This window comes from Arvicanthis niloticus, chromosome 1 (genome assembly GCF_011762505.2).
Source record: "Arvicanthis niloticus isolate mArvNil1 chromosome 1, mArvNil1.pat.X, whole genome shotgun sequence".
Classification (NCBI taxonomy): domain Eukaryota; kingdom Metazoa; phylum Chordata; class Mammalia; order Rodentia; family Muridae; genus Arvicanthis; species Arvicanthis niloticus.
The window spans coordinates 87,763,733-87,781,118 of NC_047658.1; the positions used below are offsets into that span (position 1 = coordinate 87,763,733).

At 37.9% G+C, this 17,386-nt stretch overlaps 2 protein-coding genes across 5 annotated transcripts in view; both read left to right on the plus strand.

The window, feature by feature from the left end:
* The window catches only part of LOC117716437 (phospholipid-transporting ATPase ABCA3-like), a 75,455-nt gene extending 65,319 nt beyond the window's left edge, over positions 1-10,136 (plus strand). For both annotated transcript variants that reach the window (XM_076918983.1, XM_034513487.2), the window contains 5 exons: positions 1,018-1,205; positions 2,227-2,397; positions 3,445-3,626; positions 9,404-9,477; positions 9,835-10,136. In XM_076918983.1, coding sequence (XP_076775098.1) covers positions 1,018-1,205; positions 2,227-2,397; positions 3,445-3,626; positions 9,404-9,477; positions 9,835-9,948 — 729 coding nt within the window. In that variant the 3' untranslated portion in view covers positions 9,949-10,136. The remainder of the gene's footprint in view (positions 1-1,017; positions 1,206-2,226; positions 2,398-3,444; positions 3,627-9,403; positions 9,478-9,834) is intronic.
* Positions 10,137-12,340: 2,204 nt separating this feature from the next.
* Positions 12,341-17,386, plus strand: part of LOC117713553 (phospholipid-transporting ATPase ABCA3-like) — a 158,744-nt gene continuing 153,698 nt past the window's right edge. For 2 of the 3 annotated variants that reach the window (XM_076919006.1, XM_076919044.1), the window contains exon 1: positions 12,341-12,444. The gene's annotated coding sequence lies outside the window, so the exon portion shown is untranslated. The remainder of the gene's footprint in view (positions 12,445-17,386) is intronic. The other variant, XM_076918994.1, reaches the window with a different exon arrangement.

Sequence of the window (17,386 nt, forward strand, 5' to 3'; positions counted from 1 at the left end):
TCAAAGATTTTTTTCAAAGCCAAGAAAATTTGCATCCTAAGTATTTTTCAGCCCAATAGAGCTTCTGATTCCCAGTCCTATGAAGGAACCACATTTTCTACTCCACTGTATGTCATTTTTGCTACAAACTGAACTGATAACGTGGTAACACCAGCAGTAATCATCTTCCCTGTTCCTTGTTTAATTTTCTTTATTGTTTCTGGGGAGTTTACTTGCTTTTGACTACCTCTGTACTTAGACTCAGCCTGATGTGGAGGCTGAGAGTCATCACAGTTTTTTTCTGATCCTGTCCAAATTATTTTCTGTATGTAGATAATTATTTTCTAATTTTACTTATACTGATGGTGTTTTTATTGTATCTTTAGTACATGAATCTGAAAGAGAGGTAAAGAGAAAAAAATACAAGGGTGTGTTAAAACTCCACTATCCTTAAGAGCCATTTTAGTCAAATAGAAAGAGAAGTGCACCATGCCAACGCTACAAGCAGAATGAATAATCTCAATATAAATTAATTATTAATTTAAATTTATGGCTACTCTCTAGCTAACAAGGCTGTTTGCACCTACTGGGAAAAGAAAGTTGCAAAGCAGCCATCATTTTTGAGCTTCTATATGCAAAGATGAAGGCTATCTTTGGTTTTGGATCTGCCTTACTAAAGGACAAGCATGTACAGGGTTGTACAGGTCAAACAGTAAAGAAAGTATCCAAGCTGGCCATACTCCTTTGAGCCCATGATTAAAATGAAAGCATATCATCTTAACACCCCTAGAAACTGAGTGGGATCTGGAATTTTGTTTCTAATTCTTCATATCCAGGCCAATTAGAACTGAATATGAAAACCAGTCATTCCATTTGATTACAATAGATTCACAATCAATAATTCTGTAGCCTTTCAGAAAAGTAAATTTCTTAGTAGGACTCTTAGAAGCATGGACTGAAAACCTCCTACCTTGTCTATGAATGTTCATGAGGTGTTAGATGGCCTGAGTTTTCACTTACAGCAATTATTGTAATTAGGTCAGGTCAAAAATTGGCTATTGCCCTCAATTTGATGCGTTGCTGGAATACCTGACTGGCTGGGAAATAATGATCATGTATGCAAGAATATGGGGAATATCAGAGCATCAGATTTGGCCCTATGTGAGAAAGTGCTTGAACTCTTTGGATCTGGAGTCTGATGCCAACAATCTTATCAGCACCTACAGGTGAGTCATGCCATATCTTCTTAACTATTGTTACCTGTTGTTAGCAATGTTCATAACAGCTAAGCATCTTTGTTCCTGGTGTTTGACATGAGTGTCCAAAGCTACACCTGAACTTCTCTTTCATGTAATTACCTATTTACATTATCATATGACCTAGTTTCTTCTCTGTTGCTGTGACAAAACACTCCAACCAAAAGCAACTTAGGGGAAAGGAGCCTTGTTTGGCTTACAATCTACCAGGTTACAGTCTATCATTAAAGGAAGTCATGGCAGGAACTTGGGCAGGACTGCTTACTGTTACCATTACCTCCAGCTAGAGAATTCACTCATTGCCAATGATGTACAGCAAGAATTTATGGAGAATGCTGTTTGCTACCTGGTTTGCTCACAGACTGACACTTAGTGAACTTTCTTATCTAACTCAGGACCACCTGCCTAGATGAGCCTTCTTGAGTCAGTTAATAATCATGACAATCCCTCACAGACATATTCACAAACCAACCTGATAAGGGAAATAAATTATTCAATTGAGACTTCTTCAGGTGATTCAAGGCTGTGTCAGGTTGACAGTTAACACTGAGTTGAACATTATCTTATGCTGTTGTGTTTCAGATGCTTGTAAGAGAGTCACATCTTCCCTTTTCAGAAATGAAAATTCATAACCTGGCTTCTGAAACCCAAATAGAATGTATTTCCTTTTTCCTAACATTCCTATGATTCCTATAAGAGAAACTTAGGTCTTCAAATTAGGATGGAGGTTCTGTATCCTAATAGGAACAACAAGTAGACAAATTGAGCCAAAACCACACATGTGAAAAGTTGCCCTTCTACATTATAAATGTGCATGCACAGATGTACTTGGACCTGATGCCTTGTTAAAGCCATATGGAATCTGCATAAGAGTCCCTACACTTGAGATTTTTGTTGGAAGTCTCAGTACTAAGAGTCTGTTGTCTTTCAAGGAAATAACTAATAGGTATAGCTTCATCTGTTTCCATTTCCCCCTGTCTTTGGACTGAAGTGAAGGAAACAAACGTAAGCTCAGCACTGCCATTGCCACAATGGGGAAGCCCTCAGTTGTCTTCCTGGATGAACCATCAACTGGCATGGACCCAAGAGCTAGACGCCTTCTCTGGGACACAGTGATAAAGATTCGTGAAAGTGGAAAGGCCATCATTATAACATCCCACAGGTGTGGCTCTTTGGAAGGCTCCGTCAAGAGTTGGCAAGAATTATGGTAGCTATACTGGCCAATTATTTGGGGCCAGAAATATTAAGCAGTATATTTGATTGAATAATGAGGTTTTTTTTTTTTTTTTTTTTAGGAATTAAGATTTACATTAACCCTAAAAAACGAAATAGTCAAGAATCTTCAAGAAGTTAAAGATATATTACATTTGAGGACTCGATGTTCTGTTATTTATCCTTTGAAAACATATATTTTCAGGGCTTTGGAAGATATAGCTTCATTAATAAAGTGCTTGCTATGTAATATGAGTACCTGAGCTAGATTCCAGAACCTACATGTAAAACAAAAAAAAACAAAAACAAAAAAAACAAAAACCAAACAAACAAAAAAACCACCTGGGCTTGGGGGCTGGAGAGAAGCCTAAGTAATTAAAATCAGTTAAGCTGCTCTTCCAGAGAACTCTGGTTCAGTTCCCAGTATCTATATGGCACTTCACAGCCATCTATACAACTCTAGTCCTAGGTAATCCAACGGTCTGGCCTTCATGGGCACTGCACACACACACACACACACACACACACACACACACACACACACTGCACAGACATGCACACAAGCAAAATATCTATACAAATAAAAATAAATAGATGATTTAAAAATGTTTAAATCTGGGTGTAGTAGTGTATGGTTACAATCTCAGTATATGACAGAAACAGGTACATCCCTGGGGCTCACTGACTAGGCATCTTAGCCTAAATCAGTGACCCTTACCTCAGGTCCCACTAAGACAAGGCAGGTAGTGGTTAAGGAATGATACCTGATATTGGCTTCTGGCCTCCACATGCACATATGTGCATGTGTACCTCTCTTACACACACACACACACACACACACACACACACACACACCACAACATACTTCTTAACTATGAACTTGGGTGATTGGAAGATGCAACTTGTGGTTGATAACAAGATCCTGGCAATGGTTAAATGCATGTTATCTTCAAAGAACATCTTAATTTCATGTTGTTCTGTTTCTTTGTTTTGCAAGCTTGGAAGAATGTGAAGCTCTTTGTACAAGGATATCCATAATGGTGCGTGGGAAGCTCACATGCCTGGGTAGCCCTCAGTACCTCAAGAACAAGTTTGGTGATATTTATATTCTGAAGACCAAGGTCAAGTCTGGGGAAGCACTAAATGAATTTAAAAATTTTATCACACTGACATTTCCAGGTATGTTAAGTTGTTTCCAATGGTGTTAGAAATATGTTAAATTTCGTGTTTTGTTCTCAATACTCACAAGGTTTATGTTTTAATCTAGTTTCCCTGTGTTGCTGACACCCAGTGATCTTCTGTACCTCTTTTTCTCCTCCTCCTGCAGAGTCTGTCACCAAACTCTGCCATCTACTTCCAGGGCCTCTTTATATTAGTTCTATCCATAAGAATTATACCTTGAAAGATATATTTTAACATAATTCTCATTTTTTCACATATTACTCATGCCAAAAATATCTTTTAAAGGATCCCCTTCTCATTAAGCATCTTTTTGGCAAGTTGTGTCAGTACATGATTTTGAACTACAAGCAAGCTCTAGCAGATGTGTATCTCCTGACAAAAATCCTGCTTGTGAGTGACAAATTCAGAAAAACACCTCTCTGTCCACAGAGCAATGGTAGCAACTATGTTCTCTTTCTCGGCCTCTTTCCTAACTGCAAAGCACTGATATAGTAACTATCATTAGCAAACTTTTACAGGTTTACTGGTGTGTGTCAAGCTGTTGAGTTGGAATTTCATCTTCTGGGCTCTGGAAAATATTATTAATTATACTGTGGGAATATTGAAAATATATTTTAATAATCAGTGGTAGAACAGACATGGAGAAGAGATGTGAGGAAAACCAAATGATCACTTTAGCGTTGACTTCAGTTACTAGGACTTCCCCCATGGCACACACACAAAGATGTATGCAACAAAAGAATGTGCTTATAATCTTACTAAGCAAATGTGTTGTGTGTTCTATATGTGTACATATGTGTGCAAGTGTATACCACATTTGCATGAATGTATGAAGGTGAGAAGTTGTCCACCCTATGTTTTGAGACTGGGTCTTGTACAGAGTTTGGAGTGGCTGATCTCCTGTCTTTGACCTGTGATGACTCAGTGCGCGATGTGTCTGTCGTAAAAGATGAGACTCCAAGTGTGGCTTCTACTCACTGCACTACTATTTAAAGAATAAAGAGCAGGGGCATCTTAAATTCTTTCAAAAGACAATACTTTCAGATTTGATGCCAAAACTAGTCATGAACGCTACAAGAAAAATTAAAGACCCATATCTCTACTGAGAATGACAAAGAAATTCTCAGCAAGATACTAGCCAATGTCATTCATGACCACAAGAAAGCCAGGCAGTAGTTGTGCACACCTTTAATCTCAGTACTCTGGATCTATCTGAGTTCAAGACCAGCCTGGTATACAGAACAAGTTCCAGAACAGCCAAGGCTACACAGGGAAACCCTGTCTTGAAAAACAAAACAAAAACAACAAAAACAAACACACCAAAATGATGTTTATCATCACCAAACCTGGAAATATGATACCACATTAGCAGGCTAAATGACGAATGTCTACACCCATCTTAATGAAAAGGGAAAAGCTTCAGTCAAAATTCAACATTTTGTGATTTTAAAATTTTTCAACAGATTGGGTGCAATAGGAATTCTTCTCAACATCTATAATACCATATGCCGCAAGCTCATAGCTAGCATCAAGTTCTATAGTGTGAAGCTGTGGTGGTTTAACTGACCCCCATGGGGCCATAGGAACTGTTTTTATATTTGGATGTTTGCTTCCCAGTTGGTGGGACTGTTTGGGAAGGATTAGGAAGTGAGGCCTTGTTAAAAAAGTTGTGTCACTGGGGGTTGGGTTTTGAGATTTCAAAAGACACATGCCATTCCCAGTTAGCTTTCCCTCTGCCCACTGCCTGCAGATCAGAATATAAAGCTCCTGGCTACTGCTCCAGCACCATACCTGTCTGCTTCTTACCATGTCTTGGATTCTACCACCCTCTGGAACTGTGAGCCCCAAATTAAGTGATTTCTTTTGTAAGAGTTGCTTCTGTTATTGTGTCTCTTCACAGCAATAGAACAGTGACTAAGACAAAAGTCAAAAGCTTTTCTTTTTTTAGGAATCAGTAGTTGGTTGGTAAATTAGTATAACCAGTTAAAAAATGAAAATTCCTTAAAAAGTTAATAATAGCACTATCCTATGACCTTGCTAGCTACTCATGAATATATCTAAAACAAGTAAAAAGAGTATGTCAACGTGATAATTACACTTATATGTATTATACACTCATAATAGCCAAAAAAGAAAACAATTTAAAGATTTGTTGAGGAATGGTAGATAAAGAAACTACGATATACATATGGCAGCTAGCATGTATGCACATAGTAGGGAAACTAACTTTGAAAATGAAGGAAACTCCATCATTTGTTGTAACATGAATGAAGCTAGATGGCATTTTATCCAATGAAATAAGCTATGTATAAAAAGACAAATGTCATGTGATCTCACCCAGATGTTGAATCTAAGGAAGTTGCATGGAAGCAGTTGTCTGGTAGTTACTAGGTGCTATAGTAGAGTTAGGCTGAGGAGATTTTGGATAAAGGATGCAGTGTCTTAGTCACTGTTTTATTGCTGTGAAGAGACACCATAACCAAGGCAACTCACATAAAAGAAAACATTTAATTGGGGCTTGTTTACAGTTTCAGAGGCTTAGTCCATCATCATCAGAGAGAGAGAGAGAGGGAGAGAGAGAGAGAAAGAGAGAGAGAGAGAGAGACAGAGAGAGACAGAGAGAGACAGAGACAGAGAGACAGAGAGACAGAGAGACAGACAGAGAGACAGAAACTGGACTTTTGAAACCTCAGAGCTCACCCTCAATGACATACTTCTCCAATAATGCCAAACCTCCTAATCCTTTTCTTTTCAAATAGTGCCATTTACTAATGACTAAACATTCAAATATATGAGCCTATGAGGATGTGAGGGGAAATTCTTCTTTAAACCACCACAGAAGATAAATTAAACAGTGTGATGACTATAGTTATAATATTATACTCTTAATAATCTATTGTAAACATAAAAGGCTGAGATACCATTTTTAGATTTATTTTATTTATCTTTAATTATGTGTGTGTGTGAGAGAGAGGGGGGAGGGAGGGAGGGAGGGAGGGAGAGAGAGAGTGAGCGAGAGAGAGAGAGAGAGAGAGAGAGAGAGAGAGTTTTATTTGCATGTATGTCAGATGAGGGTGTCAGATCCCTGGAACTGAAGTTATGGATGGTTGTGAGCTGTCATGTTGGTCCTGAGAACTGAACCCAGGACCTCTGCAAGACCAACTGCTTCTAGCCATTGAGCTATCTCCAGCCCCAAAAGAAACTGTATTAATTCAATTTAGCCCTTCCGAATGCATACATACTTCTTTATCACATCAGTTCTCATGTAAGTAAGTAGATAAACTGAAAAAAAAATGAAAATGCCTTCAGTATTGATGGACATATTGCTTATTTTTATGGGGTAGAAGCTGGGACATTGCACCTGACAATGAATGAGTAAGTAGTATTATTTGACCTAGATAGAGTGATTTTTATCAGTGCTTGTTTTAAATACTTTATTATGCCTTATATTTGAAATATGCCACAATAAAAGAGTTCTATATGATCATCACAATAATGCATACATTAAGATTAATATTAACCAAATCCACACACATTTAAACATATATTTCTTTAAAACATTTTAAATCCAGTTTAATTAGAGTTGTAATGATTTACAGATTCACATGGGTTAATTATTGATTGATGTCAGTTGTAGTTGCCATAGTAGAGAGAAAAATTCACCAAGATGCTAAATCTTCATTTTCTGAAGGAGCAGATGGGTTCAGCCTTTTTGGAAAAGACTGACACCCAGCTAGCTCACTCCAGTTACTTTATTCAAACATTATACAAATATTCAAACATTACTTGGGGCTGGGAAAGGTTTCAACTACCAAAATTATCTTGCCCTTGTTGCCCATGAGAGCAGACAACCCACACAAATCTCAGTGCCTTTTGACCATGTCTAGCCAGAATCAAAAAAAAAAAAAAATTCCAGGTTTTCCAGGAGTGTCTTAGGACCAAGGTTGGTGCAGCTGCAAGCTCTCATGTAACACCAAGTGCAGATTCTCTAGAGAGACAATATTTCTTCAAGTTTCAAACAGTCTCATACAATTTCTCAGCCTCTGATAATTGATCCAAGCATAGCAAAGACTTTGCTGAAACATTTCATTCAAAGTCAGACATGAAGATTTTACTATACATTGCTTAAAGCCAGACATAAAAGCTTTACTATACATATCACCATAGTTAGTTATAAATGCACTTCTTCCCACTAATCATGTTCATAGAGTCTTACCTGTAAAACCAACAAGATCACAGTAGCGTAACTGGTGATTTCTGTGCACAATTCTCCTTGCACGTGGAAGGACATGTGTAATCATGAGACTGAGACAATCTTGTCTTAGTTACTTTTCTGTTGCCATGACAAAACACCATGAGCAAGACAACTTATAAATGAAGGCATTTAATAGGGGCTTACATGTTTAAAACATTAGTGTCCATGACCACCATGGCAGGGAACATGGTAGCAGGTAAGTGCACATGGTTCCAGAGCAGTAACTGAGAGATTTACGTCCTGATCCACAAGCACAAGGCAGAAAGAGAACTATCTGGGCATGGATGGCATGATCTTTTGAAATTATAGCCTACCTTTGTGGAATACCTGCTCCAACAAGGCCACATTTGTTAATCCTTCCCAAACAGCTCCACCAGCTAGAGATTGAAGTGAGAATTCTGAAATCTAGGTTTCCTTTAAAAACACAGATATATTATAAGGATATGTTTTCATTTTAATCCCAAGTGTAGGGATACGGGGCTGCTGTGCAACAGCTGATGATGATTTGCCTCATGTTCTAGCAGGGACATGGTTTTTAGAATTGCAGATAGTTTCTGCAATTGTGTGACATTTGGAATTCTTGGAACTTTTCAGAGAGCATATAAATGCCCTGAGAGGCAGGAGTGGGTGGTTGTTGGTCATTCAGGGAGTTTGTGTGCAGTTAGTAGTGCTCAAAGAAGAAGCAAGAAGAAAGAAATTAAACTTAGATCTCTCTCTCCTCTCTCTCTCTCTCTCTCTCTCTCTCTCTCTCTCTCTCTCTCTCTCTCTCTCTGTCTCTGTCTCTTTCCCTCCCTCTCTCCTGCCCTTCCTCCCTCTCCCTCTCCCTCTCCCTCTTCCTCCTCTTCTCTCTCTATCCTTCTTTCTCTCCTATCTAGTGATGGAGATGAAGATGGGGGAGGTAAGGGGGTGGGAAAAGGAAGAACCCACAAAGTAGCAAAGAAGAAACAATAAGAAATTAGACTCAGATTCTACTCTCCGCCCCCCCCCCCCATCTTTCTTTCTCTCCTATCCAGTGATGGGGGTAAAAAGAAGAACCCACAAAGTGGCAAAGACCAGCTATAACCAACCAATATATTATATTAGCATATATGAACCTATGGGATCATTCTCATCTCAGCCATCATACTTGTTTGTCTTCCTCTTCCCAAATTGTGCCCTCATATGCATACAACAGAAAATCCTATCAATAGTCAGCACTATGTTTAGGAGTAAATATATTAGTGTTTTAAAAGCTCAAACTTTTACACTGGGCACACAAGTTGACAATTTACTGAGCTTAAAAGCTTCGATAGTTGCTGTCAATTCCCTACAATAAGACTATTTTATTTAATTAGTTCTGAAGTCTTTAAAAATATTTAATATATACCAAAGAGAGTAGGTTGGGAGGAATCACGTCTTCTACATTAACCCCAACTATTCACCTTTGTATGATACGTAACATTAAGCAGATACAGTACTATTCTGATCATCTAAAAAGAACTTTGTAAAAATACTCACCTGTCCTATTCTTCTGTCGTAGGTAGTGAATTAAAGCAAGAGAATCAAGGCATTCTTAATTACTACATTCCCAGCAAGGACAACAGCTGGGGAAAGGTGATCAGAAACTGTGCTCTTTTAGCAGTGCATGTTAGGGGGGCACTAACAACGGGGATACTTGGGATAGAGGGAGTAGAACTGTGCCTGATATTGTGAATGCAGTGGAGTATTTATGTTCCTCTTCAAATGCCTTAGTGTGTAAATGCCTTTGATGACTGTCCTCAAATTCCATTATCAGTCCATGTCCATCAAAAAAAAATCATCTCAATCACCTGTTTTCTTCTGCATTCTGATTTTGCCCTTCTGGTCTTGTTGTCTAATTTAATGTACCTGACAGAAATTGGGGAGGATGGGGAGAGGATCCTCTGAGAACTAGAGGGAGACTTCAACTGCATGCTTTTGTTGTTGTTTAAGGTGTTTGGCATTTTGGAGAAAGCAAAGGAACAGTACAATTTAGAAGACTATTCCATCAGTCAGGTCACCCTGGACCAAGTCTTCCTGTCTTTTGCTGACCAAGACAGGAAGTGATTATAAGACAGAGGTTCCTTGAGACTCAGCTACAAATAGTGATACTGACTTTTCTTTCTTTCCCTTTTTCTTTCTTTCTTTTTCTCTCACTCTTTTTTTTTTTTTTACCTACAGCTGAGTACATGGGAAGGTCATCCTGTGCTTGTGAATCTTCATGTAAATATATTTGTGTAATAAATACTTCCCTGAAAGAAAAAAAAAGTGTCCTCTTCACTGAAGATATAGCTGAATATCTTGTTTCTGATATGTCTAAATCTAAAAACATTTTTAGAGCTGTTTTTCTTTCCTAGAAAAATGAAAGAGCAACATTCATTTTTTTGCAAGGATCCATTCTTAGATGGTCTAAGTACTTGAGTATAAACATCTAACAGTGATGGTGCCATCAGATTTGCCCAAGTAGAAATGTGTTAGTTTTAGAAGCTATAAATAAGAATACAAACCCCAAGCAAATCAAATTTGCCACAAACATGCACACAAATATATATGCACAAACACACATCAACTTATTCCCTGCTATGTCTAAGTTAAATTAATGTCAAAGTTTGATATTATTGTTTCCAAGATTTGAAATAATTTTTTTTATTTCAGTGATTAAAGAAAGAAAATTAAATACATGGACAGAATCTTTAAAAGCAATGTGATTTTCTTTCTATTCTTGCTTCCCCTGAAATAAAGAATAAGAGAATAAAGTATAAATGGAATGAGATCAAGATTTTTCTCCTGATTGTAGTCTAGGAAGTTGTGATCTCTCTTTCTGTTTCTCTGCAATTCATGAGCATATAAGCAGGATGGTTCTTGGTAGATCTACAAGATGGTCTAGGAAACTGCTGTGTGTTAGGTTAGTTTCTTCAGTTTTCAGACCTCACTTGGAATTTCTCAATTATAAAATAATAGCCAGGGCTCAGTTGGTAAAGACACATCTGTCAAGCTTGATCACTTGTTTGATCCCTAGGATTCCCATTGTAGAAGAAAGAACTGACTCCAGTTAGTTGTCCTCTGACCTCCACATGTCCTACCCCAAATAAATGAAATGTAATTAAAATGGTTTTAATTGTATACAGAAGACACTGTTCTTTTTTATAAATAAGGATTTCATTTTTATCAAGCTCTAGGGCCATGAACACAACGTAGCTTTTCCTTGGGCTACCTACGTATGTGCACCTTAATGGGAGTCAACAGAAAGGTATGATTGATTCCTAAGGAAATACTCATTGCTTTTGATTCCTAAAGCTATATCCACTGCTTTTCTGTTTACTGAGTGGGGAAGGCTCTGGTTCTGTTTTGGCCTTACAACAACATATATACATAGGGTATAAATTAAACAATAAAAACACCTTCTTGACTGCTGCCATCAGCACAGCAGTCCGATAGGAACTCAGACATACCTCTAATGAACATTGCAACAAATAATAATAGAAGACATATCCTTCTCAAGTGCATATGGAATATTCTCTAGCAGTCACTGAATCTTGGGTCTTTAAATAAGCCACAATAAGGGTGGGTTGGTGATTTGGTTCAATGGTAGAGAACTTATGCAGAAAGTACCTGGCTTTCATTCCTAGCTCTAAAAAGAAAAGCCTCTAAAATTTTAAGCCTAGACTTAAAAATACTGAAATCTTACTGAGTGCCTTATCTAACCAAAACGTTTAATAAAACTAGAATTCAACAACAGACAAAATAGTGGAAAATTCACAAGTATTTGAAAGTAAAATACTAATTATGAGTCAAAAAAAAGAAAACAAATTACAAAATGTCTTCAGAAAATGAAATAAGATCAAAACATACCAAATTTTCAAAAGCAAAGGCAGAGCTGAGAAAAATGTGTAGCTATAAATGAAGACTTCTAAAACAACAAAATACTTTTAAATTAAAAGTCGAACTGCATACATCGAACTGCATGGCTAACACAAGAAGTAGAAAAATAGGAAAAGCATACACTAGCAGAACAACAAAACCAAGAACTGACAAAGGGGAAAAATCAGAGGAAACAAAATTTAGGTATTTGAAAACCAGACACTGACAAGTCTTTATCTAGATGAAGAAAAACTTGGGGCTGGACAGATGGCTCATCAGTTAAGGGCACTTCCAGGGCCCGGCTTCAAATCCCTGCATCCACACGGCAGCTTACAACTGTCGGTAACTCCAAGATATGACACTCTCACATAGGCTAAACAACAATGCACATAAAATTGGGGAAGATAAATTTAAAATACAATAGTTTACAAACAAAAGAAAAACTGAGAAACCTTAAATTGCTACATTACTACCCTATAGACTTAGGCCCTCCCACACACCCCAAGCACTGCCTTCTGCTACTAGGCCTCTGCCCCGCCTCCCCGCTTCCGCTTCCGGTTGGTGGTCCTGGTGAGGCTGCGCAGAGCGGTTGATCCCTGTGTTGAGGGTGTTAAGCGGAAGTGCATATTAGGGAAGACTCGAGCCAAGCAGCGACTCAGTGGAGGAGGCAGGCAATGTGGAGGCCGTTGCTAGCTCTGAGTGGTGAGTGTCAGGGACCTACCCCACCCGCCCCCGCCCCCAGCCCCCACGGCTTCCTAAACTCCCTGGCTGACAACTCAAACTGTGAGAGGTTTGAAGTACATTTGAGGTCTGGGCTGTAGCTTACTGAGGAACACCTCAAGTTTTGGAAGAGCAGTTTGACCATGGTAACTACCGCCATTTCCAGTTTAAGTTGGGGTGATGTCAGAGCCCAGCTCAGGCTGTAAGGTTACAGGAGGTTAAAGGTAATAGGCTAGAGGGCAGGATGCTCGCCTCCCCACCATCCCCCCGACCCCCGCCCCGTTTGTATTGGAGAACTGAGAACTGAATGGGTAGGACTGCACAGAGTACAATGTCGCTCCACCTTAAGAAATGTGATGAGCATGGCTTAGCTGGGTCGGCTTTTGAAAAGGAAAAAAAAAGGAAAACTTTCTGTTACAAAAACAAAAGCTACCAGTTCCTCCATAATGTTGTGCTTTCTAGTAAAAGAAAGTTGCTCCTTGACATTTTCCACAAAAGACAGAAAACTTTTAACTATCCTGGGATGCATGTGGTACTCTTTGCTCCTAAGTTCTCGTCATGGTCTAGTCTCTGCCCAGTGAAATCTAATTCTGGGTCTTGATTGAATGCTGACAGTTAAAGAACTCACCAAGAACTGATGTCACTAATTTTTCTTTTTCTGTACTTTTAAGAAAACTTTGGTCAACCTTTGTCAATTTTATTGTGTGTCTTAGATAAGCAGGTGCCATTTCTTGAAAAAATTAAATGAGAAACTATTTTTATTAGATTTCTTAAATATACTTTTCTACTTTATTCTTTTTCTCTAGCTTTTTAAAATATCAGGCATATTGTAGTTATCTCTGGTTAGAACCAGAACTTCATACTTCCACTTGACTAAAGCTCAGTACCAACTAATCAATAATCCTTAACCACTCCTATCCCACACCTGTCTTCTCCCTCTGGTAACCACCTCTGTGTCCATGAAATCATTTCTTTTTATATCCTACATATAAGAGTACACATAGACTTTCTGTGCCTGGTTTATTTCACTTAACATGATAATCTAGTTCAGTCTATGTTGTTGCAAGTGATATAATTATATTCTTTTTGTTATGGGCTGGAGTTGTTCAGGGTCTCACCAGTATATTAATAAAATTTTAACTAGTAAGAGGCTTTTAATTTAAATACTGGCATCAGGACTGTACCTAAGAGCACTCCCGTGGGGCATCATTTAGCCATATCCGCCCAGGGCTTATAAAGAGAAAAAAACCACACACAACATTACATGTATTCTGCCTTTGTAGGCAGGAACTTACTACCTTGCAAGAACAGCAAGTTTTGCAAGATCAATCAATTTTAAGAATAGTCTTCAATGTCTGGGGAAAAGGGAGGTGGGCTGATAAGATACAACTTGTACAAGCTAGAGGTTTACATGTTAGAGGCATTTTTTAGCTTTTTTTTTTTTTTTTTTTTTGCTCTCTCAAAAATAGTAATTACAATTTTAAATATAATTAACCATTATACCACTTCAATCAAGAAATAGTGGGCATCATGAATATGTACTCATTTATTTAATCATATAATGGGAAAAACTTAACAAATTAAAAAAAAAACTTTATTGTGCAATGGTAATACGTAGAGACTCTAATATAATTTAAACAGTAATAGCAATTGTGCGCCAGGCATGGTGGCACATGCCTTTAATCCAAGCAGAGGCAGGCAAATCTTTGTGTTTGAGGGCACCCTGACCTACAAAATGATTTACAGTACAGCTAGGGCTATGTAGGGAGACCTCATCCCCACACCACCCCAAAATTGCATTGCAGTTATATCACCTGGGGTTGGACATCCCATGGTTACTTACCCCTATTGTGACTCCTTATGGACCTGTATAATAGTATCCATTGTTGAACCCACAGACACAAGGAGAAAGGTAACTGACCATAAATTAAGGCCAAATCAAAGCAAGCTTTAGGTCTGGCGGTTGTCTCACCCAATACAGTGTTTAAGAGAACAGCCCTGAGCCACTTTCTCAAGCTCTTTTTATGTGACAAAATCCTAGGGTGAGAGATTTTGCAAGCAAGTGTGGTTACAGAAGCGAAATCCAGCAGTTAAATCTTCCAGAAACATCTATTACAAGATCATTTTGTGGCCACAGGGTGGGTACAACCCAATTCCAAGTAAACAGAAACTTAAGTAGACTAGAATATCAAAATGGCTCCTGATGACAGAAATGGAGTCAGGCTGGTTACTCATCTGATAAAAATAGCTCTAGGCTTGTTTACCCAATAACAATCTTTCTGTTTACCTGTCCAACATCCTATTTAGGACAATGCCACCAGTTTTACCACTTGGAGAAGATCAGGAATTTTGGACTTAATGGTAACAATAATAATTAAGAAGAGGTCATAAATTTGAGATGGAATAGAATATCTCTGGAGGAGTTGTAGGGGTGAAAATTATATAAATGAAATAAGTATGTTATAAGTATAGCCTATATAAAAATATATATTAACATATACATATATATATATATATACATGTATGAAAGTCTCAATAAAATTAAAATAATAGCAAAGCAAGAAATTGTTTACTATCCTTTAAAGTATGAAATAAGGCATTTTCTGGAAGCTGGAACTACTTTTAAACTCTATTTTAGTCTTACTCTACAGACATTCTGCTATTTGAAGTAATAATCCTTCTCTTTTGATATATGGCCTGTGATGTAGTCTTTATCCATATAGGCTAGAGTTTTGTCTCTTGAACTTTCTGTTTGTTTGTTTGTTTGTTTTTATTCAGTATTTTATTTATTTACATTTCAGATGCCATCCCCCTTCCTCATACTCCCCACTCATTAATCCCCTATCCCATTTCTTCCTCCTATTTTTGCCTTTATACTGTTTAAATTGCATGCAAGTATTAAGGTCAGTTCTAGGTTGAGGAACTAGCTATATAATAGATGCAAATAGTCCAGGAACAAGGAAGGGAAGACAGTAAACCCAAATAATCAAAGAACATGCACGACAATAAACTGAGTCCCGTGATCACTCCTGTGGTCACTATTTCTAAGGGCTTATCAGGATGATAAAAGTATCTGAGCCTACTTCCCTGTCCTAGCCCATAGTCATTTTTATGCCTGAAGCCTATTTCTTTGTTCTAGCTTAAGATTTAGATTTCTGACTATAGTTACTTCATTGTTCTAGCCTAAGATTTAGATTCCTGCCTGGAATTACTTCTTTGTCCCAATCTAATGTCAGATTCCTGCCTGAAGGTCATTTCCTTGTCCTTGGCCTATGTCAGATTCTTTCTAAGCAACCCATTTTCTTGTCCTTGGCCTATGTCAGATTCCTGCCAGGCAGCCCCAAGAGCTCTCCACATCTCCCTCTTTTTATTGCATAAACCAGACTGAGCCTTCCTTACCTGTCGTGGAATATGCACTTTTGTCTTAGGTTGGTAAGGCTCTATGCAGAATCTTACTCATCCTTGGCTTGCCAGCCTGTTAAATTAATAACTCTGTCAGGGGGTCCATTATCATTTTCAAGTCATGTACTTTGGCTGCCAGCCTGTTGATGTAGTTAGAGACAAGCTTTAACACGATGGACAGGAATAAAAGTATTCACAGGACAAGAAGGGATAGCCTGATCAAGCTATATATGCCATCCCTGAGGTTTGATTAAAATGGAAATACATGACTAGGGACTAGGCCATGGATAATTTTATCGGCATTATCTTCAGCATCAAAGCTCAACAGAGCAGCATTCTTTAAATTCCTAATCTCACTATGCAAAGTTAACACACCAAGAGAGGTGTTAAGATTATGCCAAATACGCTACAGGTGTATTTAAATGTTTTTCTAATTATAATGACAATCATTGTAAATTTTAGAAGTAACACTACTCCAATGATATTTGTCATGACACTTGGGATGGCTCCTAACTCTTGAACCCTGAATCTCCTTCAGATAATTTGAATAGGTTATAGAGCATCATCTGTTGTTCTGGATACCTATATACATCCTTTTGTATATCCAATACATTAGTAACATTTTTTTTGCTAGATAGTTAACAAAAATAGTTGTCTTAATTCCTTGTGTCAATGCTATTGCAGAAGCAATGGTGCTAGCAATTAATGAAATTAAAGCTGTTATACCAGCAATAATCAAGCCCTACCCTCTTGCTTCTGCTTAAAGCCTAACTCACTTCTTCTAGAACTTTCAAGCTTTTTTCAGAGAATTAATTAAGGTTTTTTTAATACTCAGGGCAGTAAGATAAAAGCTGGTTGATAGACCCCCATAACAGACATACCAGGTTTCAACACACTAACACAATTGGAAATTATACAGTCAGTGCAACTTACAATAAATACTGTAGAAGAGACAAAACCAATTTTAGCTTGACAATTAAAAGAGCCTTAAAACATGCACTAACCCTTGTTTAAAATCCAGATCTTGTTCCAACTTTATCTCTTGCTATCATAACATCATAGTGAACTACAGCTAACTTCCAAATATGTCTCTGAAAATGTCCAGATCCAGCCTTCCAAAAGTAGACTGTTATTTCCAATATTGGATTAATTTCTAGACCAGTACATGATTGAGTCCTAATAGCTGGTCACCTTTAAGAAAAATACAAGAGACATTATAATTTCTCTTTTGGATTCTCTATTCCACAAGTTCTAAAAACTTGAGGCAAGGCAGCTTGTCCCATCTGGGATATAGGCAAGCAAAGATGGGTCAGGAACGTATGTCCAATACAGCTTTCCAGTCACCCTTGTCAGGGCACTCAGCAAACTCAAAGGTCGGCATCATTCTTTGTTTCAGCAGCAGTATGTCTCACCAATCTTTTTAAACTTCCATGGGCCTTGTCCACAATACCTTGTCCTTGAGGATTATATGAAATCCCTGTAATAAATTGGTAACAAAAAGTCTTGACTGCTCAACTACAAT